Source organism: Hypanus sabinus, chromosome 22 (genome assembly GCF_030144855.1).
Source record: "Hypanus sabinus isolate sHypSab1 chromosome 22, sHypSab1.hap1, whole genome shotgun sequence".
NCBI classification, from domain to species: Eukaryota; Metazoa; Chordata; class Chondrichthyes; order Myliobatiformes; family Dasyatidae; genus Hypanus; species Hypanus sabinus.
The window spans coordinates 35,687,655-35,702,238 of record NC_082727.1 but is presented as its reverse complement, the minus strand read 5'-3'; the positions used below and the strand labels follow the sequence as shown (position 1 = coordinate 35,702,238).

General features: G+C 41.6%; 1 protein-coding gene across 2 annotated transcripts in view; it reads right to left on the bottom strand.

The window, feature by feature from the left end:
- Positions 1-6,167, bottom strand: part of LOC132379511 (tumor necrosis factor receptor superfamily member 6-like) — a 60,927-nt gene extending 54,760 nt beyond the window's left edge. The window contains exons 1-2 of one of the 2 annotated variants that reach the window (XM_059947479.1): positions 5,758-6,167; positions 1,264-1,435 (exon numbers count right to left, since the gene is read on the bottom strand). In XM_059947479.1, the coding sequence (XP_059803462.1) occupies positions 1,264-1,435; positions 5,758-5,799 (214 nt within the window). In that variant the 5' untranslated portion in view covers positions 5,800-6,167. The remainder of the gene's footprint in view (positions 1-1,263; positions 1,436-5,757) is intronic. The other variant, XM_059947480.1, reaches the window with a different exon arrangement.
- Between the last annotated feature and the right edge of the window lie 8,417 nt (positions 6,168-14,584).

Sequence of the window (14,584 nt, the reverse complement as noted above, 5' to 3'; positions counted from 1 at the left end):
TCCTCTGTACGCTCTATTTTGTTGACATCCCTCCTATAATTTGGTGACCAGAACTGTACACAATACTCCAAATTGGGCCTCACCAATGCCTTGTACAATTTTAACATTACATCCCAACTACTATAGTCAATGCTCTGACTTATAAAGGCCAGCAAACCAAAAGCTTTTTTCACCACCCTATCCACATGAGATTCCACCTTCAGGGAACTATGCACCATTATTCCTGGATCACTCTGTTCTACTGCATTCCTCAATGTCCTACCATTTACCATGTCAGTCCTATTTTGATTATTCCTACCAAAATGTAGCACCTCACACTTGTCAACATTAAACCCAATCTGCCATCTTTCAGCCCACTCTTCTAACTGGCCTAAACCTCTCTGCAAGCTTTGAAAACCTACATCATTATCCACAACGCCCCCTATCTTAGTATCATCTGTATACTTACTAATCCAATTTACCACCCCATCATCCAGATCATTAGCGTATATAACAAACATCATTGGACCTAGTACAGATCCCTGAGGCACACCATTAGTCACTGGCCTCCAACCTGACAAACAGTTATCCACCACTACTCTCTGGCATCTCCCATCCAGCCACTGTTGAATCCATTTCACTACTTTAATATTAATACCTGAAGATTGAGCCTTCCTAACTAACCTTCCATGTGGAACCTTGTCAAAGGCCTTACTGAAGTCCATATAGACAACTGCTTTACCCTCATCAACTTTCCTAGTAACCTCTTCAAAAAATTCAATAAGATTTGTCAAACATGACCTTCCACGCACAAATCCATGTTGACTGCTCCTCATCAGACCCCATCTATCCAGATAATTATATATACCATCTCTAAAAATACTTTCCATTAATTTACCCACCACTGACGTCAAACTTACAGGCCTAAAGTTGCTAGGTTTACTCTTAGAACCCTTTTTAAACAATGGAACTGCATGAGCAATACGCCAATGCTCCGGCACCATCCCCGTCTCTAATATTTTGGATTTAATTAAGATGCCCATTAAGGAGTCCAATGGTGGAGCCATCAAGTCCACCACTGCGGCTCACTTGCCGCTTATGAATCCCTCTACTATGGAGAAGGGCTGCATTTGTCTTGGGGGTGGGGCTGTGCAGTTGAGAAGGGCAACTGCAGGTCTAAGATGGCCCAGGCTACTCTTAACAAGCTCGTCTGAAAAGTCTGCACATCAATCAAACATGTTCTTGCAAATCATTGCATTGTACTCGTTCAGAAATCACACTCACCTGGCTCACACTTTTTGCAACACTTCCCTGAATCTAACGGATACTGATCAGGCCGACAGCCACTCTGCCTTTTCAACCGCCTCAAAATGAAATGAGATGAACTGTAGGTGTAGGCAATCGAGGAATCACGTTCAGAAGCTGTTGAAGTTGTTAGGTGGGCCCTTTTTGTACTCTGTAAAACATTAGTGATGAGCAAAATTTCCACAAAATATGCTTTGACAAAATTGGATTTTATATTAAAAAAAAGTAAATTTTGAAATAACACCAAGCTGTTTAAAATAATATTACCTTCTTAATAGAGTTTTGACCTAGTTCTTAGGGTTATTTCAGTATTTTCAAAAATACTTATGTACTTATAGATCAACAATTCATGTGCAAAAATATACACGGTAAGCCAGTTAATTGTTGAAACATTCACATGGCCAGCACGGCAGTGTAGTGGCTAGCATATTGCTTTACAGTGGCTAGCTGTAAGATTGACAGCAGTACAATTCCTGCTGCTGTTTGTAAAGAGTTCTCCCCATGACCACCTGGGTTTCCTCAGGGTGCTCCAGCTTCCTCTCACATACCCAAGGCAGAGGTTAGGTTTAGTGAGTTGTGAGCATGCTCTTTTGGTGCCAGAAGTATGGCAATACTTTCAAGCTAGCCAACACAAACCTCACCAATTTAATTTGACGCAAAACGATGCATTCCACTGTTTGCTTCAATTATGTGCATGCGACAAATAAAGCTTTTTTTTAAAAAAGAAAAATCAGATTTTTTAAGTTTTTGTAGCAATAGTGCACTATTGCTTTTAGCATTATAGAATTATTTAGCATAGGGCAACCACAAAGAAGGCACACCAGCATCTCTGCTTTCTTAGAAGTTCAAACAAATTTGGCAATTTAGTGAGGATGCTGACAAATTTCTACACATCTAAGTTGTAAAGCATTCTGACAAGTTGCATCATAGCCTGGCATGGAAACTCCAATGCTCAGGATCACCAGGATGGAGGTCTCAGTCATTGCCATCGTTCTCACCATCTAGGACATGTAACATCTGAGGGAGATAGCATTCATCGTATGGGACACTACTCTCCAGGCCATCCTCTCTTCTCAATGTTGCCAGAGAGGTAAAGGAGCTTGAAGACCCACACTTCAAGGTTCAACAACAGCTTCTTCCCCAATGCCACCAAGTTCTTTAACCAACCTGGACAACCTTAAAACTACCGCATTATACACTTTTCTCCGCTTTCTCGCTCTCTCTCTCTCTCTCTCTCTCTCTCTCGCAGTATTGTAAATATATTTTGCTGTTTATTTTGCACATGTAAATTATATATAATTTAAGTTTATGTTAATGTTAGTTTGTGATCATCTTCAAATGTTCTGTGCAGCTACTATAGAAGGCTCATTTTCGTGGTACATACCCTATGTATGTATTCCAATGTCAACAGTGTACTTGACTAAAACTTCTCTCCCAAAAAGACATTGAACGCAATTTAAAGTGACTTACACCCAGAAGGAGGAGCTAAAATAAGATCTGTATGGACCCCAGTAGGGCCATGCTCGGCTAAGCACAGCAGAGGGATAATCACCAGGGGCATCCATATTGCCATTCCTTCTTCAAAGAGGCCACATACCACAGCAGCAACAACCTTTGTCGATGCAAGGGAGAAGGAGAAAATGTAACTTCAGCAAAAGAATCATTGTTGTTCCAGTGTGGGAAATATTCCAGGAGGGAGATTTTATACAGCAGTAGGAAGAGGATGAAGGGACAGGCGACCCCTATCCTACCACCCCACCCTGCCCCCACCAGTGACACAGTTACTAGAGCCTTGGGAAGCGTGATGTCCCACAGAACAAAGCAATAATGCAGGAAATTTCAAGATCTTGCCTGGTATGTGGTGACCTTCACACCACTCGCAATACTGCTCTCTTGATATAAGCTTAACCAGACATACTCACACAAACCGCTTCCCCTACACTGCCCTCACCGTCTCCTCACCATCATTCTGCTTTCCCCCCTTCCAAACCAGAAGCCGAGCCTCTAAGAGATTAAACTTAAACTTGAACCTGAAAGCTACTAATAGACTGTATTTGTTGCAGCAACTGACATTTTTGGTACTTAAGATTTCAGTGAGTGTAATTTATCAAAAATCAAAACTAGAATCATGTTAAATATCATTAGCAATCTCATTAAATTTGTTGCTTTGTTGTTGTTCTGCAGCAGTGCAGTACAGTACTTTAAAAAATCCACAAATTACAATATTTATTTGGGACAACTCTTACAGAACAAAAGCTAAATTGAGAAAAATTGCTGGAATTCCCTTCATTTATTTGGGACACTATGCCAATTAATTTGGAAAGAAGACTGCTGCCGAATAGCTTCCAGCTAGTGCCAGTCATGTGCACTTGTGTGACCATTAGAAACCACGCTGCTTGAGCAAGCTGTTTTTAACTTGCATTAGTTTTGTGTTGAAAGCGCAGTGGTGAAAAATAAGCAGTAAGACCATTTGGAACTGTTTTGCCCATTGCAGTTTCAAACACTCGGGTTAGGAAATGCCAGAAATTGCCGAAAATGAAAATAAAACAATTTCACTACTTCAATTTGAAGATATCAACAATCATCTTGAATGTTACAATGGAAATGAAGATTTGAGGATGCAAATATCAAAAGCATTGTATGAAGCCAGTTCCATTACCTGCACTGATCTTGTTAATTTACAGTTAATCAAAAGAAAACCGCAGTGTACAGGGAACAAATTACTCCGTTAACTATTGGGAACTAATACATAGTTTTATAGTTCAGCAGCAGTATTGAGTGTTCCAATTTGTTTAGTTTTTCATTTAAATATATAATTTGTTACTCAGTTAAAAAGTAGTTTGTCTTTTTTATAATCTTTTATTTCCATGAAACTTCAGTTAACTGGGGCAGTGGCTTAACTGGGCCAAAATGTACTGGTCCTGTTGTTTCCCAATTAACTAAAATCCACTGTACTTCTATTTTAAAAAACAAAATTAACTAGAAACTGAAATATTCTCATTTCATTAATGCCTTCACAAATTCTTAAATTTATTAAAATCTCTTTCTTGGAAAAGTTCTTGTGTGCATTTAGCACAGGAAGTAGTAGATATTTAAATAAGTTTGAATGCAGATTTTTTAATTAATCCAAAACTATTGCTAAATTTCATCCCAAAAATGAAGAAACCTTTAGCAACATATTTTGCCCTGGCACTAAGTCATAGAAATGCCCAAGTAGCAGCTAAACAAATTTATATTGGATATGCCTTCTGCTAAACAAGAGCCCTTTACTCGCAATTTGGCTGTGTATGTTCAAATTCTCAGGGAGGTGGGGAAATCCCTTAAAAGCAATGATGGGGGGAATTCACTGAATTCACCACACTGCCACGGTCAACCTAGTTCACCACAAACACTCTTCAGCTGCTGAACACCCAGAACAACGCACAGTAAATGCTGGAAGACAGCACGGCAGGCAGCATCCACGGAAAAGTGCTTCTGGGCGAGATCCTTCCTCTGGACTGAGGTCACCCATAACTTTCCACTTCACGACTCCCTTCATTATTAATTTTTTACGGTAGAAAATCTGGTGTCATGTCTCCTGCCTGTGAAATCGAGGAGCACGCCACCCCGTTACAACATAGGCAGCTGGCATCTTCAAGAGACAGTCCCTGGAGGCGCCATGAAACATTGAAATAGCCACACCCAACGACTCAGGAACAGCTTCTTCCCCGCCACAATTTAATTTCTGAACAGTCCATGAACCCATTAACACTACTACCACATTATATTTTTTTGCACTGTTTATTTTGTAATTCACAGCAATTTTATGTTTACACTGTATTGCTGCCGCAAAACAATAAATTTCAGGTCCTATAAGACAGAGATAATAAACCTGAATTTGAATTCTGATTCTCATTCACCCCTCAGAAGGATATGGCTAACGTTACTCTTATAAACAGATGTCGACTTCCCAAGAATGGGTTAAAAGTTTTTTTTTATATTTCGATTACTGTCACCAATAATTTGGGCCTCCCGGCACTTCATTACCCCATTCTAAACTTGGGTGAACGATTGTAAACCCCGCAGCGACGTGTTCATTTGTCATGAATTCTGGATTTTAATGCCGATTGCAATAAAGGCTGCAGTCAGGAAGGAAGGAAAACACAGCGAGACTTCTCCGCGACGCGGCAACACAAGTGTGGATCACCATCCCAAGATAAGTCCCGGCCGGTCAGCTCCGGGAGTACAGTACTTCCCGTGGCGGAGAAACAAGTCCGAACAACGCACCCGGGACTAAGTGGCTGACGCAATGAGCCACTTAAATTGGCAATGTTCACCATACGACCTAACTGGCGGAAACAAGTCAGCCCGACTACGGCTACGGCCAGCCATCGTTGGGAGTGACTCAGCTATTTCTCCCGACTGCTGGAGATCTGGGGGGGGGTTCACTGAAAGCTCTCTGAGCCTTACCAGCCGCAGTTTTTGTGCGCTTACCTGCAGTACCAGCAACAGGACGGTCAGATACAGCGGCTTCATTTTCCCAAAGCAGTCGAACGGACTGAAGTCCCTGCGCCTCCAGAGCAAAAACGACAGAACAAAAAGTGAAACGAGCTACCGTATCGCATCCAGCTCTGAAAATGACTCCAGGAAAGACCCGTCGGCGCGCACGCAAGACGCCAGCCTTTCCCTCACCAGTACATAACACTTGCTACATACCCCCCTCACCGCGCCCAAACTGGGTTTATGGGTCACAGATGGCAGGTCTCGGTTCAAGTTCAGCTTCAAAGATCAAAGCACAGAAGCACAACTGTTGCTTCCGTGTTCAGACAGAGGGAGAACTGTTTCCTTTAACCCGACAAGCGTTCCTTCGGGATGAATGATTACAAGGTTCCGGCTTTCTCTCGGTAGGAGTGGGATAACAGGTGGTGTCATTTTAAAAGTTGTCTAAGCCAGCCCCGGAGAAACGTGTGCAGTTCTAGTCGTTACACCCCAGGAAGGACGTGTTACTCTGGACAGAGTGAAAGGGAGATTTGCCTTAATGAGGTAGTTTCAGTTTGAGGGAGAGAGTGGATCGGCTTGTTGTCCCTGGAATGGAGGAGGCTGAGGGGGATACACTGATAGAGGGTTATATAAATTATGACAGGAATGGAGAGGACAGATAGTCAATAACATTGAAGCCTTACCAGATTCACTGGGGAATATACGACAATGCTGCGTGATGCCTACAAAAATCATAACTAAACCCATTGAAAGCTAAATAAAAAATGCACCATGGAGCAAGTATTCCCAGCCTGGGGTCCGTTAGTGGTCTGTGGCATAAGAGGGTTGGAAAAGCTGTCCCAAGAGCCTAACCTTCACAGCACAAGGGTTTATTTCTGACCTTCGGTGTGCCTGTATGGTGTTTGCATGTTCCTAAAGACGTAGATTGATAGGATTAATTGACCACTAAAAGTTTTCCCTGATGTTGAGAGGTAGAATCTGGGAGAGGAAGTAGTAATTTGTGAACAATAGGAAATGGGATTAATAACACTGAGGGTCATAAGATATTGGAGCAGAATTAGGCCATTCAGCCCGTTAAGTCTGCTCTGTCGTTCAATCCTAGCTGATTATTTTTTTCAATCCTATGCTATTTTACCCATAAACCCTAAATCTACTTATCAATGAAGAACATATCAATCTCTGCCTTAATTGGACGCAATGTCTTGGCCGTCACAGTCCTCTGTGGCAACGATTTACCACCCTGTGGATGAAGAAATTCCTCCTCCTCACTTTTAAAGGGATGTCCTTTTACTCGGGGGCTGTGCCCTCGGGTTATAGACTCTCTTACTAAAGGAAATGTCCTCTCCGTGTTGATTCGATCCAGGTCTTTCAGTATTTAGTGGATTTCAATGAGATACCCACCCTCCATCCTATTGAATTCTATTGAGTACTGACGCAGTGACATCATACATTATGCAAATGTGGAAGCAGTGTTGGGTCAAGAACAGGTGCATGCAAAAAAGAGTTTAAGAAGTCAACTAAAACATTGGTAATGTGACAAGCAATGGGCTTTTTAGGGCTGTTCAAGGTAATCTACAATTTTTAAACATCCAAGGCCTCACCTCAGTAAGAGCATGGGGAAACAGGTGATCCTATTAAGGATAAGTGGCCCAAGTTCACTGGAAGAAAGATGTCAAAGAATTCGCCAGCTGTGATTCTGTCCTTGTCTCCATCACGCAGAAAAACATGAACTGCAGCCTCATCACCATTCCTGACTGACAAAAATTTATTAAGGCCATACTTAACTGGAAAAACCAACTATGTATTTCCTGAAGTTCTAAAAGTTGGTGACAATCAGCTTCATTCACAGATTCACAACCTATTCCCATGTCTGGATATGCTATAATCACAATGATCTTCAAGACTGGAGGTAATTCTGATCTGCATTAAGTACAGAGGGTCTCCCTGCTCTCTGCCACTGAGAACAACTTTGTCAGGAATCCCAACAAGTTATTTCCTTCCATTGGCAACATGATTGCTTTCTGAATCACAATGGGGATTACATATGCAAAGCACATAGAACATAGAACAATACAGCATAGCACAGGCCATTTGCATCATGGCTTTGTACCAACTTTTAACTGATTCCATAATCAGTCTAATCCTTCTCTCCCACACAGACAATAACCCTCCATTTTTCATATATTCACATGCATATCCCTAATGTATCAGCCTCCACCACCACTACAATCAGTAGTGCGTTCCAGGCATCTACCGCTTTCTGTATAAAAATCCAACCTCTGACATCTCCCCTAAACTTCCCTCCCCTCATCTTAAAAGGTTGTCCTTTGGTATTGCCCATTGCCACCTGGGAACCAGCACTGGCCAGTCCCTCAGTCTATGCCTCTTATGATATTATACATCTCTATCAACTTGCCTCTCATCCTCCTTTGGTCCAAAGAAAAAAAGACCAATCTCCCACAAACTTTCCTCATAAAACATGTTCTCCAATCCATGCAGCATCCCGGTAAATCTCTTCAGCAGCATGTACAAATCTACAAAAGTGTAGTTATGATACTCGCTATATTTCAACTGCAAAGGAAATGCAGTACCAACTGAACAGTACCAAATATGAGATGGCTTTTTTGAACTCACTAAAGGCTTCATCTTTTTCAATTCAGAGGGAATATGGAGCATCTCCTTAAATTTGCCTTCCTACAGAAATTCATCTTCATCTTGCAAGATTACATCTTAAACAATAGGTCCAAAATCAGACCAATCTTAATGCAGACTAGCATTAAGTAGGCCTAATCCCAACAGGATTAGTCTGTTTAACAAGATGGTGCTGGTGAACCACAGTGACATGTTGCAGGAACTTACAAAATTTCTAAAAATACTTCTTTTGAACTACACTCACTGCAAACTGCAGTCTGGGATTTCCCTTTAAGTAATTTATATTTGAACCATCTCAACAAGCTAGCAATTTCACAATCCTCTGAAGGACACAGCAGATTTGACGGTCAGGCATACTCAGGGCAGACAAAGGTATGTACAATGCCATGGCCAAAAGGAAGGGAGGAGGAGAGGACTCCAACCCAGGTTAAAATGAAGAAGCATGAAACTTACTCTTGTTAGCAAATTTACAGTCGCTGGAAAACAAGACTGAGGACCTAGGGGCAAGATTACTATATCAGATGGAAATGAGGAATTGCTGCATTCATTGTTTAACAGAGACATGGCTTGCTCTTGACACGCCAGATATGGCAGTAAGACCTGAGGGCTTTGTGATACACACAGGATAGAACAAACTGCTGATTTGAAGAAGGTAAAAGGTGGGGATCTGTTTTTCTTGATAAGTTCTTTGTGGTGCGCTGACGCAGCAGTCTTGTCACACTTTTGTTCCCCAACCCTGATCAAAAGGTTAAGTAGCAACCAATCTTCTTACTGAAAGGGTTCTCCTCCGTGATCCTGACTGCAGTTTACACACTGCCAAAGGCTGATGTTAAGCAGGTACTAGATGTATTGAGTGTTGCCATCAGCAAACAGGGAACAGCCTGCCCAGCTGCCTTTTAAATCATTTTGGGGATTTCAGTCAAGCTTGTTTGAAGAAATCTCTGCCCAGTTATCACCAACATATCACCTACAGCACCAGTGGTCCCAACGCACTCCAGCACTGCTACACAGTAATGAGGGATGGCTGCCATTCCATGCACTGTGCAGAAGCTGACTGCTTGGCTGTCCTCCTCCTCTCTGCATACAGGCAGGGGCTGAAGAGCAACGTTGCAGGTGTAAGGACAACAAAGAGGTGGTTGCAGAGGAGCAGCTAAGAGATTGCTTTGAGTCAGTGGGCCATGTTCAAGGACTCATCAGAGGATGTGAACCGATACACAATGGTTGTCCTGGACATTTATAGGAACAGTTATGGATGAGTATGTCCCCACAATATCATTCAGAGTCTTCTCCAACCAGAAACCCTGGATGAACCTGAGATCTACAATCTACTGAGGGCCAGAACACTGCCAAACAGGTCTGGCAACCAAGTAAAACACAAGAGTACTAGATACGATCTCTGGAAAGCCAACTAGTGTGCAAACTGGTAATTTGATACCATCTATAAATTTGCTGACAATACAACCACAGAAACTCAGGTGCTGACAAGAGGGCTTACAGGAATGAGCTATGCCAACTAGTAGAGTGGTGCTGTAGCAACAACCTGGCATTCAACATCAGCAAAACGAAAGAGCTAACTGTGGACTTCCAGAAGAGTAAGACAAAGGCACACATACAAATCCTCATAGAGGGATCAGAAGTGGCGAGAGTGAGTAATTTCAAGTTCCTGGGTCTCAAGATCTCTGAGGATCTAACCTCATTGCAACATATTGTTGCGGTTATAAAGAAGCCAAGACAGTGGCTATTCTTTATTAGGAGTTTGAAGAGATTTGGTATGTCAACAAATACTTCTGTAGATGTAGCGTGGAGAGCATCCTAACAGACTGCATCACTGTCTGGTATTGGGGGGGAGGCTACTGCACAGGACCGAAAGAAGCTACAGAGGGTTGTAAATTTAGTCAGCTCCATCTTGGGTAATAGCCTACAAAGTATTCAGGACATCTTCAAGGAGTGGTGTCTCAGAAAGGCAGTGTCCATTAAGGACCTCCAGCACCCTTTTCTCACTGTTACCATCAGACAGGAGGTACAGAAGCCTGAAGGCACACACTCAGTAATTCAGAAACAGATTCTTCCCCTCTGCCATCCAATTCATAAATGGACATTTGAACCCTTGGGCACTACTTCACTTTTTAAAATATATAGTATTTCTGTTTTTTGCAGGATTTTTAACCTATTTAATATACATATACTGTATAAACTATACGGAATAAGATTTATTTATTTATTATTATTTATTTTTTTATTCTCTATTATGTATTGCACTGAACTGCTGCTGCTAAGTTAACAAATTTCACATCACATGTCAGCGATAATAAACTTGATTCTGATTCTGACATGAACTACTAAAGGATGCTCAACAGCTGCGTCAGGGGTTGAATGTTATTACCTCTTAGAAAGTGAAACCAAGCAACATAGGTGACAGCAAGAATTCATGTCCAGATGAGATTTGAGTCTCTTACGCTCACTTTGACTACCAAAACATGGAGGAACATTCATGAACTCCCACAGCTCCCGATTACCCTGTGATTTCCAAGATCAATGTGAGAGCATCCTTCAGGAGGATGAAGTCAAGAAATTATCTGGCCCAGACAGGGCCAGATTGGCTAATTGGCTAATCAATGTCAATCAATTGGCTGAAGAGCTCACGGATATCATTAACCTCTCACTTGTGCAGTCTGAGGTACCCACCTGCTTCACCCAGGCTTCAATTATACCAGTGCCTAAGAAAAACATGGTAACCTGCATTAATGACTACTGTCCAGTGGCACCTACATCCACAGCGATTAAATGTTCTGAGAGGTTGGTGATGAAATAGATCAACTCTTGCTTGAGAAGCAACTTTGATCTGCTTCAATTTGCCATTTGTCACAACAGCTCAACAGCAGATAACATTTCACTGGCTCTTCACTCAACACAAGACCATCTGGACAGTGAAGATGCATACATCAGGATGCTCTTTAATGACTACAGCTTGGCATTCAATATTATCATCCTTTCAAAACTAATCAATAAGCTTCAAGTCCTCGGCCTCAATACTTCCTTATGCAACTGGTTCCTTGATTTCCTCACTTGCAGACTCCCGTTGGATCGGATTGGCAACAACATCTCCTCCATAAATTCCAATCAGCTCAGATACAGCACAAGGCTGTGTGCTTTGTCACCTGCCCTAGTCACTTTCACTTATGACTGTGAGGCTAACGACAGCTCTAATACCTTAAATAAATGTATTGACCACACTGTTATCAACCGAATCAAAGGTGGTGACGAATCTGCAAACAGAAAGGAGATTGAAAATCTGTGTGAGCGGTGTCACAACAACCTCTCACTCAATGTCAGTAAGACCAAGGAGATGATTATTAACTGCAGGAGGAGAAAACCAGAGGTCCATAAGCAGTTCTCTTCTGAGGATCCGAGGTGGAGAGGGTTAGCAACATTAAACTCCTTGGTGTTATCATTGCAAAGGACCTGTCCTGGGCCCAGCACATAATTGCAATTATGAAGAAAGCACAGCAATGCCTCTATTTCCTTAAGAGTTTGCAAAGATTCAGCATGTCATCTAAAACGTTGACGAACTTCTATGAATGTATGGTGGAGACTATATTGACTGGTGCATCACGGCCTGGTATAGAAATAGAAATACTAATGCCTTTGAACATAGTTCAATAAGTAATGATACAGCCCTGTCCATCACATGTAAAGCCCCCCTCCCCTCCATTGAGCACATCTACATGGATACCTGTCACAGAAAAGCAGCATCCATTATCAAGGACTACCGTTGTCCAGATCGTGCTCTCTCCTTGCTACTGCCATCAGGAAGAAGGTACAGGAGCCTCAGGACCCACACCACCAGGTTCAGGAACAGTTATTACCCCTCAACCATCAGAGTCTAGACCCAAAGTAGATAACTTCAGTCCCCCGCAACAGATGGACTCTCTAAGTGACAAAGCACTTCTATATTTAACCGGGCAACTTTAGAGAATTTCAACACAGCTGCCTTCAGAAAGACAAATAACTTGTGCAAATGCTGCATGTTGCAAGCATCTAATGTTATAATATTAAGATGATTCGGACCTTGTGTGTAATGTAGTGTGATCAATCTATTTAGTCCATCTCAATTTTCCTTCTGCATCAAGCCGTTTACAAGTAAATGTTATTGATGGCACTTTGACTGGTGATTGTACTACTGCAGGACAAGCCATGCATTATTAATTTTAAAAATTTGCATAGGTGAGTATAGATTTCCTGTCTTGTCTTCATGGTTCTGAGTCAGTTTGTTCCTTTGTAATACAGTATAACTAACACCAGGCATTTACTATCCATTGATTTCAAGTGTAAACTGAAGCCTAGTTCAACACACACATTAGCATAGTTGTCAGTGCGACACCATTACAACTCAGGGTGTCAGAGTTCAGAGTTCAATCCCAGCATCCTCTGTAAGGAGTCTCTGTACATCATCCCTATGGAACATCTGAGTTTTCTCCAGGTGCTCCAGTTTCCTCCCACAGTCCAAAGACCTACTGGGTAGGTTAATCAGTCGTTGTAAATTGTCCCATGATTAGTTTAGGGCTAAATCAAGCTTGTTGGGGTTTGCTAGGCACTGCAGCTCAAAATACTGGGAGAGCCAGTTCTGTGCTGTATCTTTAAGTAAAATAAAAAGATAAAATGCTGGAGGAACTCAGCAGGTACTGAAATTCAGAGCTCCTTTATGCTTCACTGGTTTAAGTAACTATTGGTAGAAGCAAGAAGCCAGCAGCAGGAGCAAAAGTAAGTTATCTTGAACTTTGAGAATCAACCCTTCGGCAAGGTCACTTTCATTAAGAACTTGCTGGTTTCAAAGTGACATTTTCACTGACGATTTTAGTTAACATCCCGAAGGGATTGTGAGCTTTTCTCCCATCACTGGAGCTTTTGGATTGGCAACTCTCCCCTTCCAATCCCTGTCCAGACAATGAATAGTGTGCCCTCATGCCTGGAGCAGTGATGAGATGTTACCACTGAAGTTCATGATATTCAGGAGTATGCTAAATACACCACATTTCACTTCTGCATAGTAGAAATAAATAGTATAATAATATTATTATATTTTAGTAGAAGTAGGATTGAAAAATGTACTGTAAGTACACCTTTAGGAGCTATGTCCCATAGTGTGACTTTGATGCACTCTTATACCACACATAGCTGATTAGTAATGATTGTCCACAAAATAACTGTTGATAGCTCTGTCTGGTGTGAGTGCTAGTGCTTGTACCAACGATAATGTCTCCATATTGGTGTCAAGTCTAGAACGTTATTGAATGTGTACAAAGCAGAGTCAGAGATTCAGCATAATGAAGCTAAAAAGCCATTTTAGTTTGCAAAGGAGGACACGTAGAGAGCATAGAAGGAAACATTTATGTCAAATAGCACATAGTGTATAGATCATGTGGAGTTGTTTCTTAAAGGTAACAATGTCCGTGATTTCCCAGGGACGGAGTACAATAATGAAGGACTGGGAGGCAAGGTTGTTGCTGACAATGGGTTCAAAACTATATGAAACAATGAAACAATAATGAAATAATGAAACAATACATGCAGATGTCTAAAGACCTTGAAGGGTCATTTCAATCCAACACTCAGAAATTCTGGAGAGAATTTTAACACAGAGAGTCAGTACAGATAAGTTAACATCCAAGTGATTGCACAAAATTGCCACCTGCAGAATGATGTGGGGCAATCTTGTAACTTCCCACCTTATTTCCAAGTCCTGTTTTCACGAGTGCCCAAAAATCTATCTATTTCAACCTATTTCAATACCTGAACACCCACAACCTTTTTAACCTACAGAATTAAAGAATTCCAATCTTCTTTATGATGAAAGTTATCCTCACAACAATCCTAATGGCTGACACCTATTTTAAGGCCCTGCTCCACCAGATGAAGTTTCACTTTTCAGAGGAAACAGTCTCTCAGTTTTTCACTTACTAATCACATGCAGAATCTTGAAAAGATTAGCACAACATCATGGGCCAAAGTGCCCATGCTATGCTGTACTGTCTTATGTTCTATGTACCCCAATAAGATATTCTCTTATTCTTTTAAGCTCCAGTGGGAATAGGCCAATCTTTCTGATAGAAACAGCCATTCATCTCATGGATCAAACTAATGGATCCTCTCTGCACCAGATCTGAGACGA